Raw genomic sequence first — 18,793 nt, 5'->3', positions numbered from 1 at the left:
TTCGAGATGACAGTTTTTGCCGATGGCAGGCCCGAAGGCGGGGAAAGAAAAAAAAACGCAAGGCCGCAAACAGCACCGTTGAAGGTGTAAATCGTTTTGACTGAGCAACAGAGACAATGGGAGAGGGAATTTAAAAAGGGGAGAAGTGGAATGAACGACGCAGAAAGAGATGTCAGGGTGACCTACAAGGTGGCGTCCGTGGTGGTGGTGGTGGTGGCGGTGGTGGTGGCGGTGGCGGTGGTGGCGGTGGTGGTGGTGGTGGTGGCGGTGGCGGTGGTGGTGGTGGCGGTGGTGTTGGTGGTGGTGGTTGAACACAGAGTGGACGAGGTGAAATGGTCAATTCTAGATTTGAAGTTTTCGTGACTGCAAGGATTCATACTGTTTGGTTTTTTCGGTAAAGTCACGTAGGTAAAAAATTAAAATAAATTAAATCAAATTTTGCTGTGACGGTTCCACCTGATGACGGAGGCTTGTGTTGCCTCCGAAACGTCGTGATTTAATTTAGTTGTTTTCATTTTATTATTTTTATTTTTCACCTACGTGACTTTACCGACAGAACCAAAGAGCATGGATCCTTGCAGTCACGAAAACTTCAAATCTAGAAATAAGCCACTTCACGGAGCTGTATAATTTGTGACCAGTTTCACTTCTCAAGTAGAAAAAAAAGTTCATAGTTGAGTAATCTCAATACACGGCCATTCCTCCCGGTTTGTTCTCCACCTCCGCTGCCAAGGCACAAAAAAGTGGCCCGCATGGCCGTTGACGCCCATTTCACCTCTCACCTATTGAGCAGCTCGATCATCTCCTCGTACTTCTGCATCATGCTGTGCGCCTCGACCGTCTCCATGCACCTGCACCGGCACCGGCGTAACGGGGCACAAGGCAGCGAACCGCAAGTCAGACTTACATCCAGTGACGGGGGGGGGGGCGGGGGGGGGTGGGGGGTGGGGGGGGGTGGGGGGGGGGGGGTGGGGGGGGTGGGGGGGGGGGTGGGGGGGGGACCAGCTGCCCAGAGTGCCACCGGTTCGATTCCATCTCAGAATTTTTTCAAAATATACATTTTTTTCAGAATATTCGTTTATACTGGAGGGATCCGGTGAGCCATGACACTCTTTTTCAAAAGACTTTCAGCAGTTTCACAGATGTCCAGTAGATTCCATACCCTGGTGCGGCACTTGATACGATGGAGGAGGGGTTGGAAGCATTTTTCTTATATCGCACCCCCCCCACCCACCCCACCGCAGCGCTGCTTCTGTCCACCCAGCGGTAGAAATGGGCTCGCCGCCGTCAGCCAGTCGGCAAGTTACGTGTGGTGGGGTAAAGCGTGGGTAACTCTCACCTCCCTCCAAGTCATTTGGCCAGCGCAGCAGAACGAGTGGGTCACACACCCTCTAGAGTTCCCTCGCAGTGGACGCCCGTCACTCAGCAGTGGCGTGATCAAGCAATTGCAGGGCTGCACCTTTACCTTTATACCCAAGCATGATGATCTCCTGCTAATAAACAACCTAAGACTTTAAAAAGCGCATTTCTGCAAGGCACTTTAGGCGTTGAAATGGGTACACCCACGGTTAGCCGATTTGAAGGCCACGTGTGTGGTGGGGCTAAATGGACAGCGGCAACCGCCGCCACGCACATCTCTTTCTCTCTCTCCCCGTGGTCACGTGGATTTTTCAGCGGGTCCCTTGGTTTTTCCCTCTATGTTTAGAATGAACGTGCTTTTAGATTATTCGGCTGCCATACATTTCCACGTGATGATAAGCCACTTCGATGAGCTATCATTTGTGATAGCCGTGTCGCTTCTGAAGAAGAGCTATACGGCTCAGCGGGCCTTACCTGGTAAAATAAAAAAAATAGTTTACAGCTTTCGTTTATCTTCTTGGTTCTTTCGGTAAAGTCACGTAGAAGGGAATAAAATACATTTATTATGTTTAATTTTTATTATTTTATTATTTCCCTTCTACGTGACTTTACCGAAAGAACCAAGAAGATGAATCCCTGCAGTCACGAAAGCTTTAAATCGAAAGTTTTCGTTTAGGCTGTGAACTGGAGCAGAGGGTGACGTACCGGTGGGAGAAGTGCTTGAAATTCCTGTAGGGAACCTCGATCCTCCCTTCCAGCAGCTGGGCCCAACGCAGGCCTCCCGCCACGTAGGGCATGTTCTTACTGACGGGCGGCCGGCCTGCGTGCGCAACGTCGGAGGGGTTCATTCGATCACGTTTCGTTTCGCGAGGGACACGCTACAATAAAATAGAAGTCAACTTTTTTTTAATATATATCTGAGTGTGTGTGTGTATACAGTTCCGAGGTATATAAAGGCCCCGAGCTGTAAGCGCGCTGCCCTATGAACCAGAGTTCCATTCCCGCTCACGGCCAAAAGCAAGTGACGATTATCTGAACCAGTCCTGGGCCTTCCCTAGGTCGACTCAGCCTAAAATTAGTACCTGGTGCAGTGCGCAAACATCGCCACCATAGAGACAAAGGCGGCCGGGCGTGGTGCTGGTCACCCACCCGCTCGTGTGCCGTGCCAGCTTTCATAGGTGCCACTCGCGAACAGCACTTGCCCCAACCGTCTGTTCAAGGCTATACGGGGATCTTTGTCTTTGTCTTGAGGTGTATTAAGTACTTTAAACAACTCCTATTCACTCCAGCCCTCTCTCTCTGTGCTGTGAGGAAGGGCCATTGTTATTCACGAGTGTGTTGATTTCATTTCTAATTGAAGGAAAACACAAAAATACAACCCACAAGGCAAAAACCCAAATGCACACAATGAAGATAGATCGCACTGCGTGACGGGCGCCATCCGCTACGGCTGCGCGCTCGCTCGTGCTCCGTCCAAGACGCAAAGTGGCGAGAAACTTAGAGCGCTAATCGTTGTGTAGCGGGCGAGAACCAACGCGTTTCTTGACCGCAGAAAGGTTAGGGACACTTGGGGGATAAGGGATAACGGACGGGAGGGAGTTGCAAATTCGAGCAGTTAAGAGAAACGAGGCAGCAGGAGATGCGTTTTGTCCCGCCGCGTGGTGGCTGAACGCAGTGTGGCCGGGAGTTATAAAGGCGCGAAGGTTCACCAGAGCGACGACCACGGTGGCAGCGTTCAAAGAGAAACAAGGCAGTGACTGAACAGCAGCGAGAGAAAGACTGGAGCGCATCAGAGGGCACGGACGCAACGAAAGACAAATATCACCCTCACAGCTGTTACGGACCGGCCGGGGCAAGTGCTCTCTGTCGCCTCAATCCACTGCTGGATGGAACGACACCAAGCTGTTGCCGTCTCTCAGGATCGCGCAAACGTAAACTGTGTTTTACGAGCGCTGTTAGCGAGCGCCTGTTGAGGCCGGCGAGGCACACAAGGCCCGCCAGGCAGAGCAAGGAGCACGCACCCAGGTCCTTCTCCGTGGCGATGTGTCGGTTGTAGATGACCTTGGCGCTGTCCAGGTCGTGGTCGAACATGGTCACGAGGCGCGGCAGGTGCACGTTGGCGTCGTCCGCAATCAGAGGCCTCTCCAGCAGAGAGCCGAACATGTCCATGAGCTGCACGGGGAAACAACGCCCAAGGTCAAAGTACTTGACATGAAATGTATTTTTTTCACGTGTCATTTTTCATCATCACATCGTACATTGCAACATTCTGCCCTTCCGGGCGGCAGTAGCATGGGCATCGACGGTACCAGCAGGCACACCGGACTCATCAGAGCAGGCGGGCGGGGGAGGGTGGCATGAAATAAAATGTACGTCTCGTTTGACGTCCGAGCTGCCGTAGGGTTTTTGTCGGCAATCTGCCCAAAGAGAGCTCCTGGAGGTCATGGTGAGAGGTCACAGGCGCACGGCGCGCAGAGGCCCTCGCCATCCAGCAGCGGATCGACAAACGGGGCGCTGCGTGTGCGCCAGATACCTTGAAGGCGTGCTCCACGCTCAGCGCGTCGGCGAAAGCTTGGCAGAAAATCGCTCCGAGCTGCCGGTCGCTGTCTTCAACCTGAATCTTGAAGTTCCGTACGTCCTTTTCAAACTCCTGCGCAAGGACAGCGTGGTCAGAGACAACATCTAACACAGGGTCCTTCGTTGCAAGGTCCGCGGGCCACTGACGGCTCTCTGGTGGCCTTTAGTGCGACACCCCCAACTATACACAAATGTGAAAACGCCCCCTATCATCTTCTCGGTTCTTTCGGTAAAGTCACGTAGAATGGATAATTCTCACGACGTTTCGGCCACAACGCAAGCAGCCGTCCTCAGGTGAAGAACAGGTCTGTCGAGAAGACAGAGTCTGAATGAAACACCCCAGGCTTGGAGCGTCTATTTAAGCTGGGTTGGAGGGGGAAGAGTGCCTTGACAAAATAATTTGCATATCAAGAGGAATTTAGCATATTTATGGGAAATGCAGATATGGGATTAGTACTACTTGTGAAATGCGTAGGAGGTGGGCGGGGGGTTTAAAGTCATATCATGCCCGTGCATTATGCCCCCTATCATCATCGTGGTCGTGCTGTCAAACCCCCAATGGTTTCAAATGTGTGGTGGCCCGCACACACCGATGATGTCTTATCGGCAAAAGTGCCCCACCCCCCCCACCCCCTCTGAAAATTAGTGAAGAACACTGGTCTAACTGAAAACACGTAGGTTGTCACGGCCAAAGGGTGGGGCCAGGTTTGTGTGAAGACCCCTCCACCACCCTCGGTACGGCTAAGTAAATTAAATCGTCACGTGCACAGGCGTTGTTTAGCACGCCATTTGCGATCATTTCATATGCACTTCTGCGGCCGTCTGGAACACTCTTCCTTCTGATATCAGGAAGTCACTAGGAGCTGTGCACTTTTAAATTATCTCGATTGAAAACTCATTTCCTTAGAACTGATTTTTTGTGTTTAGTTTGTTGTCCTTCCCCCGCACCTCAGATTAGCATGGTTGGCTACGTACGGTGCGAAAGAACTTCAACATACATACGTTTCAGCTCGCCGTTAAGTCTCACAAACAATACCAGAATTAAACTTAAAACTTTTTTTTATTTCACCAGGTAAGGCCCACTGAGCTTTATAGCTCTTTTTCAGAAGCGGCCTGGCCACAAACGATAGCTCAACCAAGTGGCTTATCACGTGACAATTTATAGCAGCCAAAAACTCTAAAATGCGTGTTCTTTCTAAAATGTATAGGGAAAAAGACTGGAGGACCCAGAGAAAAGTGCACGTGACCACAAGAAGAACACGCAAACTCCAAATATACAGCAGCAGGCGTCAGGGTCAGGATCGAACCCACGACCTCCTGCATACCAGGCGAGGTAGTTAACATCTCCTAGCCACCGTGATGGTGATGATGATGAGAAAGAGAGACACGCAAACTCCAAATATACAGCTGGTGTCCACGTCGGGATCGAATCCACGGCCTCCCGCATACCAGGCGAGGTAGTTAACATATCCTAGTCACCATATTGATGATGAGAGAGAGATACACGCAAACTCCAAATATACAGCATGCGTCAGGGTCGGTGTCAAATCCACGACCTCCTGTACACCAGGTGAGGTAGTTAACATCTCCTAACCACCGTGATGATGATGAGAGAGAGAGACACGCAAACTCCAAATATACAGCAGCAGGCGCCAGGGTCGGGATCGAACCCACGACCTCCCGCATACCAGGCGAGGTAGTTAACATCTCCTAAACCACCGTGATGATGATGAGAGAGACACGCAAACTCCAAATATACAGCAGCAGGCGTCAGAGTCAGGATAGAACCCACGACCTCCTGCATACCAGGCGAGGTAGTTAACATCTCCTAAGCCACCGTGATGATGATGAGAGAGAGAGACACGCAAACTCCAAATATACAGCAGCAGGCGCCAGGGTCGGGATCGAACCCACGACCTCCCGCATACCAGGCGAGGTAGTTAACATCTCCTAAACCACCGTGATGATGATGAGAGAGACACGCAAACTCCAAATATACAGCAGCAGGCGTCAGAGTCAGGATCGAACCCACGACCTCCTGCATACCAGGCGAGGTAGTTAACATCTCCTAAACCACCATGATGATGATGAGAGAGACACGCAAACTCCAAATATACAGCAGCAGGCGTCAGGGTCAGGATCGAACCCACGACCTCCTGCATGCCAGGCGAGGTAGTTAACATCTCCCTACCACCACGGATTCGCAAACCTGGTTTGTCACGTCCAAAGAGTCGTAAGTTTTCTCGGCAAACTGCCCAAACAGCTCCTGGAACTGCTGGTGGATGTCGCAGACGCGCTGGCTCAACACTCGGCCACGGAGGCCCCCGATCTCAATCTTCTCCAGCTTGAACATGTCCACGGCCGTCACCAGCAGCTCCTGTCAGGGTGGCGGGGAAATGGACGGGGTGGGTGCACCATCGACACATCCGCACGCATACCACCAAGACAAAGACTGTTGGGGCAAGTGCTGTTAGCGAGTCGCACCTATGAAGGCCTGCACGGCACACGAGAGGGTGGATGGCCAGCACCACGCCCGGCCGCCTTTGTCTCCCCAGTGGCGATATTTACACTCCGCACCAGGTACTCATTTGAGGCTGAGTTGACCTTGGGGAGGCCCAGGACCGGTTCAGATAATGGTCACTTGGTGTTGGCCGCGAGTGGGAATGGTACTCAGGTAGCCGGGTTCGTAGGGCAGCGCCATAAACCGTTACACTACCACTCCCCCACACATACCACCATGCTCACTCTCGCCAACACGACCGCCACAACCACAAAATCAACGGCTTTTTATGTTTAGCTGGTTGTCCTTCCCCCGCACGGTTGGCTACGTACGGCGCGAAAGAAGTTCAACATACGTACACACACCATTGCATCCAGCTGCCCAGTAGCGTCCTTCACGAGCCTCCTCCACAACAGACGCCGATCTGTTGTGGAGGAGGCAAGTCCGCAGCTACAGATGTTTCCCGTTACCAACTACTACCACCATCACCGCCGCCTGTAGCCCCAACTACCCCCACAATAACGACACGGCGACTGCCAGGACCCACCCCAGGCATCCGCTCACTTGCGCCGTGGATTTGGGCGCTCGGCTCTCACCGCCACCGGGAGAAGTCGGGGGCGGTGGAGAGGACGGGAAGGTTGGAATCTCACCTCCACGTCGGTGACTCTCTCCGTGAAGCGGTCGAGGCGTGAGAAGACGGCGTTGGGCGGGAAATCCCAGCCGTCGTCGCCGCCGCCATCGTCGTCGTCGCCACCGTCATCGCTGCCCTTGCGCAGGGAGGGCAGGGCCGCCCTCTCCTCCTCGTAGACGGAGCGGAAGAGGCGCAGGATGGAGAGGGCCTCGCGCACTCGGGCCAGGTTCTCCTCCGCCTCGCCCTTCAGCACCTCCTCAGCGTTGATGAACGTGCGGGCCTGCGCGCAGTGATATCTTGTTGTTGTTGTTTTTCGTTTCACCAGGTAAGGCCCCTGCTGGTACGTCACCCTCTGCGCCGTTCACCGCTTAAGCTAAAGCTATAAACTACTTTTTATTTTACCAGGTAGGGCCTCATCTTCTTGGTTCTTTCGGTAAAGTCACGTAGAAGGGAAGTAATAAAATAATAAAAATAAAACAGGTAGGGCCTGCTGAGCCGTATAGCTCTTTTTCAGCAGCGATCTGCCTGTCGCAAGTGATAGGCCAACGAAGTGGCTTATTTGCGTGGAAATGCCATTGCAGGCAAGTACTCGAAACACACGCGACCGCGGGGAGAGAGACACGCAAACTTCAAATATACAGCAGGCGTCAGGGTCTGGATGGAACCCGCGACCTCCTTGCATGCCAGGCGAGGTAGTAAACATCTCGCCACCGTGGCGCCCCAAAACCAACCCCTACCCTAAATTTCGATTTAAAGCTTTCGTGACTGCAGGGATTCATCTTCTTGGTTCTTTCGGTAAAGTCACGTAGAAGGGAAATAATAAAATAATAACAATAAAACATAATAAAATAATTCTCACGACGTTTCGGCCACAATGCAAGCAGCCGTCCTCAGGTGAAGAACAGGTCTGTCTGTATTTCATTATGTTTATTTTTATTACTTTATTATTTCCCTTCTACGTGACTTTACCGAAAGAAACAAAAAGATCAACCCCTACACCCATGAAGCCTAACGCAGCAAACGTTCGCCGGCGGAAACAACCGTTGCCTCCCCTGAAGGAACGCAGTAATATCCGCGGTGGAGGGGTGGGGGGTTGTGGGGAGGGTCCTGCCCCACGTCCCCACGCCCCACCTGCTGGATGAGGAGGTTGCAGATCTCCTGCAGCAGCACCACGATGCGCTCGGGCGTGCGGTAGAAACGTGAGTTGCGCCACACGAGGGCGACGACGCGCAACAGCGGAGCCAGCAGTGGCCCGGCCTCGTTCAGCTCGGCACCCTCCACATCCTCCATCGTGCGCTTCAGTGGCTTCAGGTTGCTGTTGATGTTGCGCGCCTCCTCCAGAGCTGTGGGCAGGAGGAGAAGAAAACTTTCAAAACGATAAACTGTCGTTTTTATTTTACCAGGTAAGGCCCAGCGACCTGGCCGTAACAAATTATAGCTCAACGAAGTGGCTTATCCATCTCGATTTAAAGCTTTCGTGACTGCAGGGATTCATCTTCTTGGTTCTTTCGGTAAAGTCACGTAGAAGGGAAGTAATAAAATAATAAAAATAAAACATAATGAAATAATTCTCATGACGTTTCGGCCACAACGCAAACAGCCGTCCTCAGGTGACGACCAGGTCTGTCGGGGAGACAGCGGGTTAGGGTTAGGGTTGACGCTGTCTCCCCGACAGACCTGGTCTTCACCTGAGGACGGCTGCTTCCGTTGTGGCCGAAACGTCGTGAGAATTATTTTATTATGTTTTATTTTTATTATTTTATTATTTCCCTTCTACGTGACTTTACCGAAAGAACCAAGAAGATGGCTTATCATCATGTAGACATTTACAGCAGCCAAATATTCGAAACACAGTGATTCTAAATATGGAAGGAAAACCGGAAGACCCCAAGAAAAATCCACGTGACCACGGAGAGAGAGAGAGAGACAGCAAACTTCAAATACACAGCAGGCATCAGAGTCGGGATCAAACCCACGACCTCCTGTATAACAGGCGAGGTAGTTAACATCTCGCCACCGCGGCTACATGTAACCCAGGACTCCCACCTGTGACCACGTCCTGTATCATGGCCTTGAAGGCCGGGAAGTAGGTGCTTTGTGTCTTCTCCAAGAGGTCGCCCATGGAGCACACGCGCCGGGACTGCAGCTGCTCGTGGATGCACTCCAGGTCCGCGTATCTGGTGGAGTGCAGTCGGCAAGCGGACGTTCATTTTACCGTGAAGGTTTTTTCACGGTTGTGGAGGTCCTTCCGCAGAGGTCGCAAACGGGTTTTGATTCCTTACCCGTACCCGTACCCGGCCGCACCAGGGTCGCAAATGGGTACCTGTACCCGTACCCGGCCGGGTACGGGTAGCCGTTCCCTACCCGTACCCGTACCCTACCCGAAATGAGTGACAAACAGTTAATCACCAGTGACTCACGGCCTACCCGTACCCGTATCCGGCCGCACCAGGGTCGCAAACGGCTACCCGTACCCGTACCCGGCCGGGTACGGGTAGCCAGGTATCGGGTAGGATACGGGTATCGGGTACCCAGTTGCGAACTCTGCCCTTCCGGCAGCAGTGGCATAAGCAGGGAATTGCAGGGCGGCTCCTTCACCCCTTTACATTCGCTAGCAATCACGCGGCGAGCGCTGGACTCGCCTGCTTTGCCAGAACTCCAGCTCGGCGCTGGGGTTGGGGTTGAGTCCCTCCATCAGAGGCCTGGATGAGTCCTTCTTCAGCACCTCCTGGATCTGGTGGCTCCACTCGATGACCACCGACTCGATGGCGTGCACCACTGAGCGGTCCACGCTGTCCTCACTGCGCACGCGGCACCGCCCGTGACCCGCCGTGTGATTTTTTTTACAAACTTGGCTGGCTAAGGTTCAACAAATGGCAATCGTTCAGCACGCTTGGTGTTCGCGCCATTCTTATCTTATCTGAACGGCATTGATATGGCGCCTAAACCAAGGCGCTTTACGAAGAATTAACAGCGGTACAACAACATATGAATGAAATAGATGAGAGGGACCAATGGGTGAATCTGTGATGATGCGTGAAATCGGTGAAAGCAAAATTGATGACGGTAAATAATGACGATGATGATGATAAATGGATTGAATGGGGAATGGCTAGCAAGGCTAACGCAAAGGGAGTTATGTTTCACCGGAGTTTACATTCTGCAGTCGTTGCACAGGAGGGGGCAGTGCCGGATTAACCTAGTGCGGGGCCTGTAGCATGATGTTATAAAGGGGCCGTAAATAAAAAAAAAACGTAAATATTAAAACACAAATGTTTAACTTGCACAGTAAAGTAATTGTATTTTTTCATTTGCTATACAGCCGGATAATACGACAAATCGCTCACCTTAAACACCCGGTCGTTCATAAAAGTTGACGGTGTTATAGTACTATAGTAATAGAGCAAGTGCAGAATCACCGAACCGGAGTTGATAGCTTGAAAGCATTTAGCGCGAGGCCCTTGAAAGTGCGGGGCCCGTAGCATTTGCTACTTTTGCTACTAGGATAACGTGGCACTGGGAGGGGGTAATGTTACTATTTGGCATCATGTTAATAGTACATTTGCAAGTGCAGTACTTTTCATGGTTGGAAAAATATGAATCGTGACGCCAACAAATATGGCCTGCTATTTTTACAACAACGTTGCGGCCGTCAAACAGAATATGTTTGCATTATCAGTGGTGAAATCTATCCGTAATTAAGTGAAAAAGACCACTTCATTATGATGAGGTTCTTTTCTATGCAATCGTCGGTGACCGAGCTAAGCCAATATTCCCGGCTGCACTTTGAAAAAGCCGCTTTAATCACGTCGTGTTCAAAACCCAGCATCTCAGCCTCAACGCTCTGATCGACGGAGGGAGGCGTTGAACCTGGAACTGAACAGGGTATAAGGGCCTCAAGTTAGTCAAGCCAAAGTGTAATCCTGCTCAAATGAGGCATTGGTGCTCACATCCCCTGCTCACAGCCCTGTGAGCACATTCCTATGACGGGAGCGAGTCCCCCACAAAGCGGCACTCACTTTATCGACCCCAGAAGGATGATTGGCTGAGTCAAACCCCCAACCAGGATTGCTCTACCGCTGACTCACCCGTATGTACGTGAGCACGTTAAACTTCTTTCGCACCGTACGTAGCCAACCGTAGTAATCGGAGTCTGGAGTAGTGTATAGTAATGCAGTGTACAGTCGTATGTATGTATGTATGTTGAACTTTTTTCGCACCGTACGTAGCCAACCGTGCTCAATCGGAGGTGGGTGGAAGGACAACAAACTAAAGTCCAAAAAGCAGGGCACTGGAACGGTTGAGACGAGAAGTGACGCATGCAACTCTGAGTTGCTCGGGCATTACTTAAGCACGTTGCTGGTTTTTTGTTTTTATCCGAAACTCACTCTTTGAGCGGACGGTCGGCGTCAACCACACGCTCGGCACCGGCCGGGATGGGCAGCAGCGTCTTGCCCTTGACCTGCCCCGACACGACGAACACGCTGCTCTGCAGGCTGCCCAGGTGCCGCCGCAGGTCCTGCGCCACCACCGCCGGCCACCCTCCGTGATTCTTCTCGTTGCCCAGGATCGGCACGATCACCTGCGCGCGCCGACGTCGGAGATTTACTCCTGGGGATGCGGTTGTCGCGGTTGCGCCGCCGTTGAGCCTCTCCGGCACGAGGTCCGAATGTTTCGTTGCCACTCGCTTGGGAGCTTCAGGAGATCGAACGAGGAAAGAACCAGCACGCGGAGGCAAACGCCGGACCGCCGTGCCCGGACAACGCGCGGCTCAACCCGAAAGCTAGCCTCTCGCTCCGCCGCCACAAAACACGGTCACAGTCACAAGGGTGGAGAACACCAGGTTTGTGGGTGGTGGAGGGGGTATACTCTAACAAATGTATCGTCGAGCCAATAGGAAGATGTTGATTCGGTGAACGGATGGAGACATGCAGGGGAAAAAGAAACGGTTCTGTGCGTTTGCTAAACTGGCAAACTTTATGTGGGTGCCAACTTAATACTTTAGCCATTCAACACGGCTGTATGTTCATCAAAGGGACCAAGTGCACAAATAATGTAGCCAGTAAGTTAATACGATGCATCAAAAGTGTTACTGGTGGCAGACGAAACAATTGGGCTGATAGAGCTGATTCATATGTAAATGTGCATTACTATTTTAATGACATGTGACACCCACGCAGATAATGGCTACAGCTGCAGACATCGGGCTGACGATCACACAATTCTATCTCTTTACATCAGCTGTTGCACATTTCTCCCATATTCTTAGGTTTTTTCGGTAAAGTCACGTAGGTAAAACATCAAAATTAATAAAAATAAAATAAAATAAAAATCACGACGTTTCGGAGGCAACACAAGTCTCCGTCATCAGGTGGGACCGTCACAGCCAGATTAGCTGCATCAAGTGAGGCAATGATTCAAGATGTAATCCCTTAAAAGCAAGTTGAGCGGACAAAATACCTGCAGGAGATATTGTTCGGCAGAGGACAGCAAAAACCTTACTTTTTCTTTTTAAACCGTGATATTAAATGCCATCTAGAGGGCCCTCTCCAAAGGTCATTCGAGTGCATTGCTGGCCAATACACCAAGCACTGTGACCCATTCTGGTGAGATCTACATGACCAACAATCACCACAATAACAGCAGTGTATAGACATAAAGTACTCGCACAATCTATTTGTACGCATGATAATTGGTTTTTTACCCTTCTTATCTGGTCCAACCCATGTGAGACTAGGCTCTAAGGAAAGCTGTCTCGGGTGTGGACCAATCAACTTCAAGGACAGTGCATATATTATCAGAGTTATGTTTTTTGTTTGCATTATGACTGCAGGTATTGTGGTCTATGCAAACATGACTCCTTGTAAAAAAAGGTGTCAGTTTTGTTGCCAGATAGAAGGGTAAAAAACCAATTATCTTTTTTTTTACTGGCAAATGAGGTTCCAATGGTATTTGTACGCAATCAATCAATCAAAATCGGTCCGCTTTTCCGAACTGAATTGGGTCACGAGTGCATAACTCCATTAGCTTCCGAATAGCTCCAGTGGCTTCGGAGTAGCTACAGTGGCATCTCCAGTTAGTACCGCGTTTGACTTATTTCGCACCGTACTAATCAGAGGCGCGGACGTCTTTCGGCCGGCGGTGGCATTGGAGCGATAGGCACATTCAAGGTGCTGCCACCTTCACCCGGTGACCTCTCCCCAAACACCCCCACAAAATGAATTCGGCGGTGAGGGTGGTCCAAGGCAACCAGTAAGCGGACTCCGCCAACTTTCAGTGGAACAAAAAAACCACCTACAGGCCCTCGGGGAGTTATATCCACACCCCAGACTACCTCGTTAACTTTTTTGTTGTTATTTATCCTCGTTACGCAAACCTGTCAACCCCTTATCAGTGCCCCTACCTTATTACAGACCAAACCGGACCTTATTGGTCACCCCGTGCCCGTTATACATCTCAACGTTCATCCTACAAAGTGCCATCACAAGGGAGAAACACAAACAAATAGACACAATTATTATTTTTTTGCCCGTATTGAAACGGCTGTACGCCGTATGGAACTGACGGCTCAATTCTCCTGTACAAGACTACGGGGTTAAACCGTGTGGGTTGACACGTTGTGGTAGTATAGTGTATAGTAGTGTATAGTGTAGTGTATATGAAACCTGTCAACCCCTTGTCAGTGCCTATCTTATTACAGACCAATTCAGACATTATTGGTCGCCCCGTGCCCCCTATAAATCTTAGCGTTCATCCTACAAAGTCCCATCATGAAACGGCTGCACGCCGTATGGACCTGAAACTCAATTTCCCTGTACAAGAATACGGGGTAAGGTATCACGCCGTGGGGGGGGGGGGGGTAAGAGAGATGGGGAGGGGGGCTTTAACCGTCGAACTCAAACCTGTCAAGCCACACGGTTTACACGCATTCTTGTACAGGGAAATTCAGTTTCCAGATTCATACGGAGTACTACAACCATTTCAATATGGCAAAAAACATTTATATTTGTGATTCTCGCTTGTGATGGGCACTTTGCAGGATGAACGTTGCGATGTTTAAAGGGGCACGGGGGGTGACCAACCGGGTCTGAATTTGTGGGTAGGGGGGTGTTTACTAATAAAAGAGTTAACAACGACGCGAAAACCAAACCCGCAAGTAGCACAAAAAAACCACAATCGACGCCGAACGATCCGCGCGGAGCGGACGTAGCGGACGACGTTTCGCCCCTCACCTCCTCCACCAGGGCGGCAAACTGCTCCAGCGGCGCGTAGCTGAGGTCTCCGCACAGCAGCGCCTTGCGGATCGTCTCGGCGGAGATGGGTGGTAAGACACCACCGCCACCACCGGACGTGTCCGCCGACTTCTTGGCGAAGAAGACCGCCTTCGCAGCGCTGCTGGCCCCAGCCGTCTTGGCCGCTGCCCCCGACGGCGGTGGGAATCCCAACGAGGGCTGCAGTATCCCCGCGGGCGTGAGCGAGATGACCAGCAGGGGCGAGTGGTCGGCTCCTCGGTTGTCGAGGAAGTCGAGGAGGAGACGCCGGCAGTCCTCGACGGCCACGCACTTCTGCCACCGGTCCGCCTTGATGCGGAACGTCTTGAGGGTGTACGCCTCGAGGAACGCCAGGCGGGCGTCGCCGGAGCTGTCCTCCATCGTTCTCGCCTTACGTGCTTGTTTCGGGGGCGGAGGGGGGGGTGTTGTCGACCGGTTGATGTCTTCAAAACATTGACAAACAAACAACAACAACAAAGTGAGACTTACGAACGCGCTCCAGGGCGCTTGGCGTCGAGGTGCACCTAGCCTGGCACGCGCGCTAATGTAGAGTGTAGAGCAGACATGGGCAAAGTACGGCCCGCGGGCCGTATACGACCCGTTGGGCTTTTTAATCCAGCCCGCCGAACTTGGCGAAATATTATTATTAAATTAAATTTTACCTTCCTCCTGTAATGCCCCCATTTTCCCATTAGATGGCGCACTTTGTGTAATTCATTTATATTAGTTCACACAAACACTCCATCCATCTGTTCCTGGCCCGGCCCCTCTGTCAAATTTTAGAACCCATTGTGGCCCTCGAGTGAAAAAGTTTGCCCACCCCTGGTGTAGAGTCTTAGCTAGGGCTAATGTAGAGTCTTAGCTAGGGCTGATGTAGAGTCTTAGCTAGGGCTGATGTAGAGTCTTAGCTAGGGCTAATGTAGAGTCTTAGCTAGGGCTGATGTAGAGTCTTAGCTAGGGCTGATGTAGAGTCTTAGCTAGGGCTAATGTAGAGTACTAGCTAGGGCTAATGTAGAGTCTTAGCTAGGGCTGATGTAGAGTCTTAGCTAGGGCTAATGTAGAGTCTTAGCTAGGGCTAATGTAGAGGCTTAGCTAGGGCTAATGTAGAGTACTAGCTAGGGCTGATGTAGAGTCTTAGCTAGGGCTAATGTAGAGGCTTAGCTAGGGCTAATGTAGAGTCTTAGCTAGGGCTAATGTAGAGTCTTAGCTAGGGCTAATGTAGAGTCTTAGCTAGGGCTAATGTAGAGTCTTAGCTAGGGCTAATGTAGAGGCTTAGCTAGGGCTAATGAAGAGTCTTAGCTAGGGCTAATGTAGAGTCCTAGCTAGGGCGAATGTAGAGTACTAGCTAGGGCTAATGTAGAGTACTAGCTAGGGCTAATGTAGAGGCTTAGCTAAGGCTAATGTAGAGTCTTAGCTAGGGCTAATGTAGAGTCTTAGCTAGGGCTAATGTAGAGTCCTAGCTAGGGCTAATGTAGAGGCTTAGCTAGGGCTAATGTAGAGTCTTAGCTAGGGCTAATGTAGAGTCCTAGCTAGGGCTGATGTAGAGTCATAGCTAGGGCTAATGTAGAGTCTTAGCTAGGGCTAATGTAGAGTCTTAGCTAGGGCTAATGTAGAGGCTTAGCTAGGGCTAATGAAGAGTCTTAGCTAGGGCTAATGTAGAGGCTTAGCTAGGGCTGATGTAGAGTCTTAGCTAGGGCTAATGTAGAGTCTTAGCTAGGGCTGATGTAGAGTCTTAGCTAGGGCTGATGTAGAGTCTTAGCTAGGGCTAATGTAGAGTCTTAGCTAGGGCTGATGTAGAGTCTTAGCTAGGGCTAATGTAGAGTCTTAGCTAGGGCTGATGTAGAGTCTTAGCTAGGGCTAATGTAGAGTCCTAGCTAGGGCTGATGTAGAGTCCTAGCTAGGGCTGATGTAGAGTCTTAGCTAGGGCTAATGTAGAGTCCTAGCTAGGGCTGATGTAGAGTCTTAGCTAGGGCTGATGTAGAGTCCTAGCTAGGGCTGATGTAGAGTCCTAGCTAGGGCTGATGTAGAGTCTTAGCTAGGGCTAATGTAGAGTCTTAGCTAGGGCTAATGTAGAGTCCTAGCTAGGGCTAATGTAGAGGCTTAGCTAGGGCTGATGTAGAGTCTTAGCTAGGGCTAATGTAGAGTCCTAGCTAGGGCTAATGTAGAGGCTTAGCTAGGGCTAATGTAGAGTCTTAGCTAGGGCTAATGTAGAGTCTTAGCTAGGGCTGATGTAGAGTCTTAGCTAGGGCTGATGTAGAGTCTTAGCTAGGGCTAATGTAGAGTCCTAGCTAGGGCTAATGTAGAGGCTTAGCTAGGGCTGATGTAGAGTCTTAGCTAGGGCTAATGTAGAGTCCTAGCTAGGGCTAATGTAGAGGCTTAGCTAGGGCTAATGTAGAGTCTTAGCTAGGGCTAATGTAGAGTCTTAGCTAGGGCTGATGTAGAGTCTTAGCTAGGGCTAATGTAGAGTACTAGCTAGGGCTAATGTAGAGTCTTAGCTAGATTGTTGGGGCAAGTGCTGTGAGCGAGTAGCACACAAAGACAAAGATCCCCCTACAGCCTCACAGACTGTTAGGGGCAAGTGCTGTGAGCGAGTAGCACACAAAGACAAAGATCCCCCTACAGCCTCACAGACTGTTAGGGGCAAGTGCTGTGAGCGAGTAGCACACACAAGACAAAGATTCCCCTACAGCCTTACAGGCTGTTAGGGGCAAGTGCTGTTAGCGAGTAGCACCACACAAAGACAAAGATCCCCTATACAGTCTTACAGACTGTTAGGGGCAAGTGTTGTTAGCGAGTAGCACACACAAAGACAAAGATTCCCCTACAGCCTTACAGGCTGTTAGGGGAAAGTGCTGTGAGCGAGTAGCACACAAAGACAAAGATCCCCCATACAGCCTTACAGACTGTTAGGGGCAAGTGCTGTTAGCGAGTAGCACACACAAAGACAAAGATCCCCCATACAGCCTTACAGACTATTAGGGGCAAGTGCTGTTAGCGAGTAGCCAGCATCAGCAAGCAGCTTCCCACCTGAACAACTTCTTCTCCAGGAGCCGTGGTAGTGGTGGTGGTGGTTGTGGTGGTGGTTGTGGTTGGAGTGAGCGTTGTTGTATCAGCCGTGGCCTAGGCAACGGCAGCAGAGGCGGTCCGCCTGAGGGGGTTGTGCGTGGTGGGGGTTGTTGCATGCGACTGGGGTTGTGTTCACGGGCGAGTCGCTATGGCAACGGGCAACCCCCCCCCCACCCCCCACCACCACCACCTACAAACTTCCACCAATCACCAACAGTCAACGACAACGACCAACCACCACCAACAACTACCAACTACCACTACCAACCGCCACCACTAGCAATAACCACCACCACCACTTACTACAACAACCACCAACAACAATCACCAACAACAACAACAATAACCATCAACCACGAACAACAACAACCAGCACTAATAACCACCAACAACAATCACCAACAACCAACAACAACAACCATCAACCACAACTAATAACAACCAACAACAATCACCAACAACAACAACCATCAACCACGAACAACAACCACCACCACCAACGACCACCAACCGTCGTCCGTGAATAACGTTACGCGGTGAATAGCTTTGGTGGTGGGGTTGGTGGTGGTGGTGGGGTTGGTGGTGGGGGTTGGTGGCGTCTGTAGGGAACTCACCCACGTGTGTCTGTGTGTGTGTCTGTGTGTGTGTCTGTGTGCCGGGTGGCAAGTTGGCACAGTAGGGGGCACAGGTGGTGCATCAGCCAGTCATCTCGGTCATCTCAGTCAGTCGACCCGTGGCACCTGGGTCTGCCACGTGACCTCCTGCCAAAGGGCGTTCGACACTTCACGTGGTAGCCTCAAGGTGCACATGGCCTGGCACAAGCGTCGTGGTGACGTCACCGCCACTTAGTGGCGAATGGCGGTTGTTGTTGTTGTGTCTCTGTGTTAGTGTGTCTGTGTTAGTGTGTCTATGTGTCTGTGTGTCAGTATTTATGTGTGTGTGTCAGTGTGTGTGTGTCTGTGTGTGTCAGTATGTATGTGTGTGTCAGTTTGTCAGTATGTCTGTCTGTGTATCAGTGTGTCTGTGTGCCCCTCCCTTCACGACGGACGGACGGACACAATAATCCCCTGTGGGCTGGTGTAACCAGGAGGTTCCTACCAGTATTATAGTTTAGTTTAGTGACAACTTTGCCAGTAAGTTGGTTAGGCCAGAAGGTGGCAGCACTCACCCACGATTGCCATCTCGCGCGAGCCGTGTGAGAAACACGCGGTATCCTGTTCGTTTCCAATTCACGTTAATATTTTGTTTATTGGAGCGAGTGCTGTTGATTTGTGAAAAAAAAAAAATTGTAAGTTGAATTAGAAATAAATAAATAACCCGTTGCCATAATTGCGATTGGGATCAAAGGTGACACCAAAAAAATAATGTTAATGTACAGCAGACACGAAT

At 51.0% G+C, this 18,793-nt stretch overlaps 1 protein-coding gene across 1 annotated transcript in view; it reads right to left on the bottom strand.

Annotated features, from left to right (window-relative positions):
* DNAH9 (dynein axonemal heavy chain 9) overlaps positions 1-17,462 on the bottom strand; it is a 98,308-nt gene extending 80,846 nt beyond the window's left edge. Inside the window, exons 1-12 of the mRNA XM_078618661.1 lie at positions 17,366-17,462; positions 14,300-14,781; positions 11,456-11,649; positions 9,710-9,868; positions 9,114-9,244; positions 8,199-8,410; positions 7,087-7,347; positions 6,146-6,313; positions 3,893-4,009; positions 3,381-3,531; positions 2,065-2,179; positions 783-851 (exon numbers count right to left, since the gene is read on the bottom strand). Of these exons, the coding sequence (XP_078474787.1) occupies positions 783-851; positions 2,065-2,179; positions 3,381-3,531; positions 3,893-4,009; positions 6,146-6,313; positions 7,087-7,347; positions 8,199-8,410; positions 9,114-9,244; positions 9,710-9,868; positions 11,456-11,649; positions 14,300-14,719 (1,997 nt within the window). The 5' untranslated portion in view covers positions 14,720-14,781; positions 17,366-17,462. The remainder of the gene's footprint in view (positions 1-782; positions 852-2,064; positions 2,180-3,380; positions 3,532-3,892; positions 4,010-6,145; positions 6,314-7,086; positions 7,348-8,198; positions 8,411-9,113; positions 9,245-9,709; positions 9,869-11,455; positions 11,650-14,299; positions 14,782-17,365) is intronic.
* Positions 17,463-18,793: the final 1,331 nt, after the last annotated feature.

This window comes from Lampetra planeri, chromosome 58 (assembly GCF_965212315.1).
Source record: "Lampetra planeri chromosome 58, kcLamPlan1.2.h2, whole genome shotgun sequence".
Taxonomy (NCBI): Eukaryota; Metazoa; Chordata; class Hyperoartia; order Petromyzontiformes; family Petromyzontidae; genus Lampetra; species Lampetra planeri.
The sequence above is the reverse complement of the archived record's forward strand: the minus strand, read 5'-3'. Positions and strand labels throughout refer to the sequence as shown.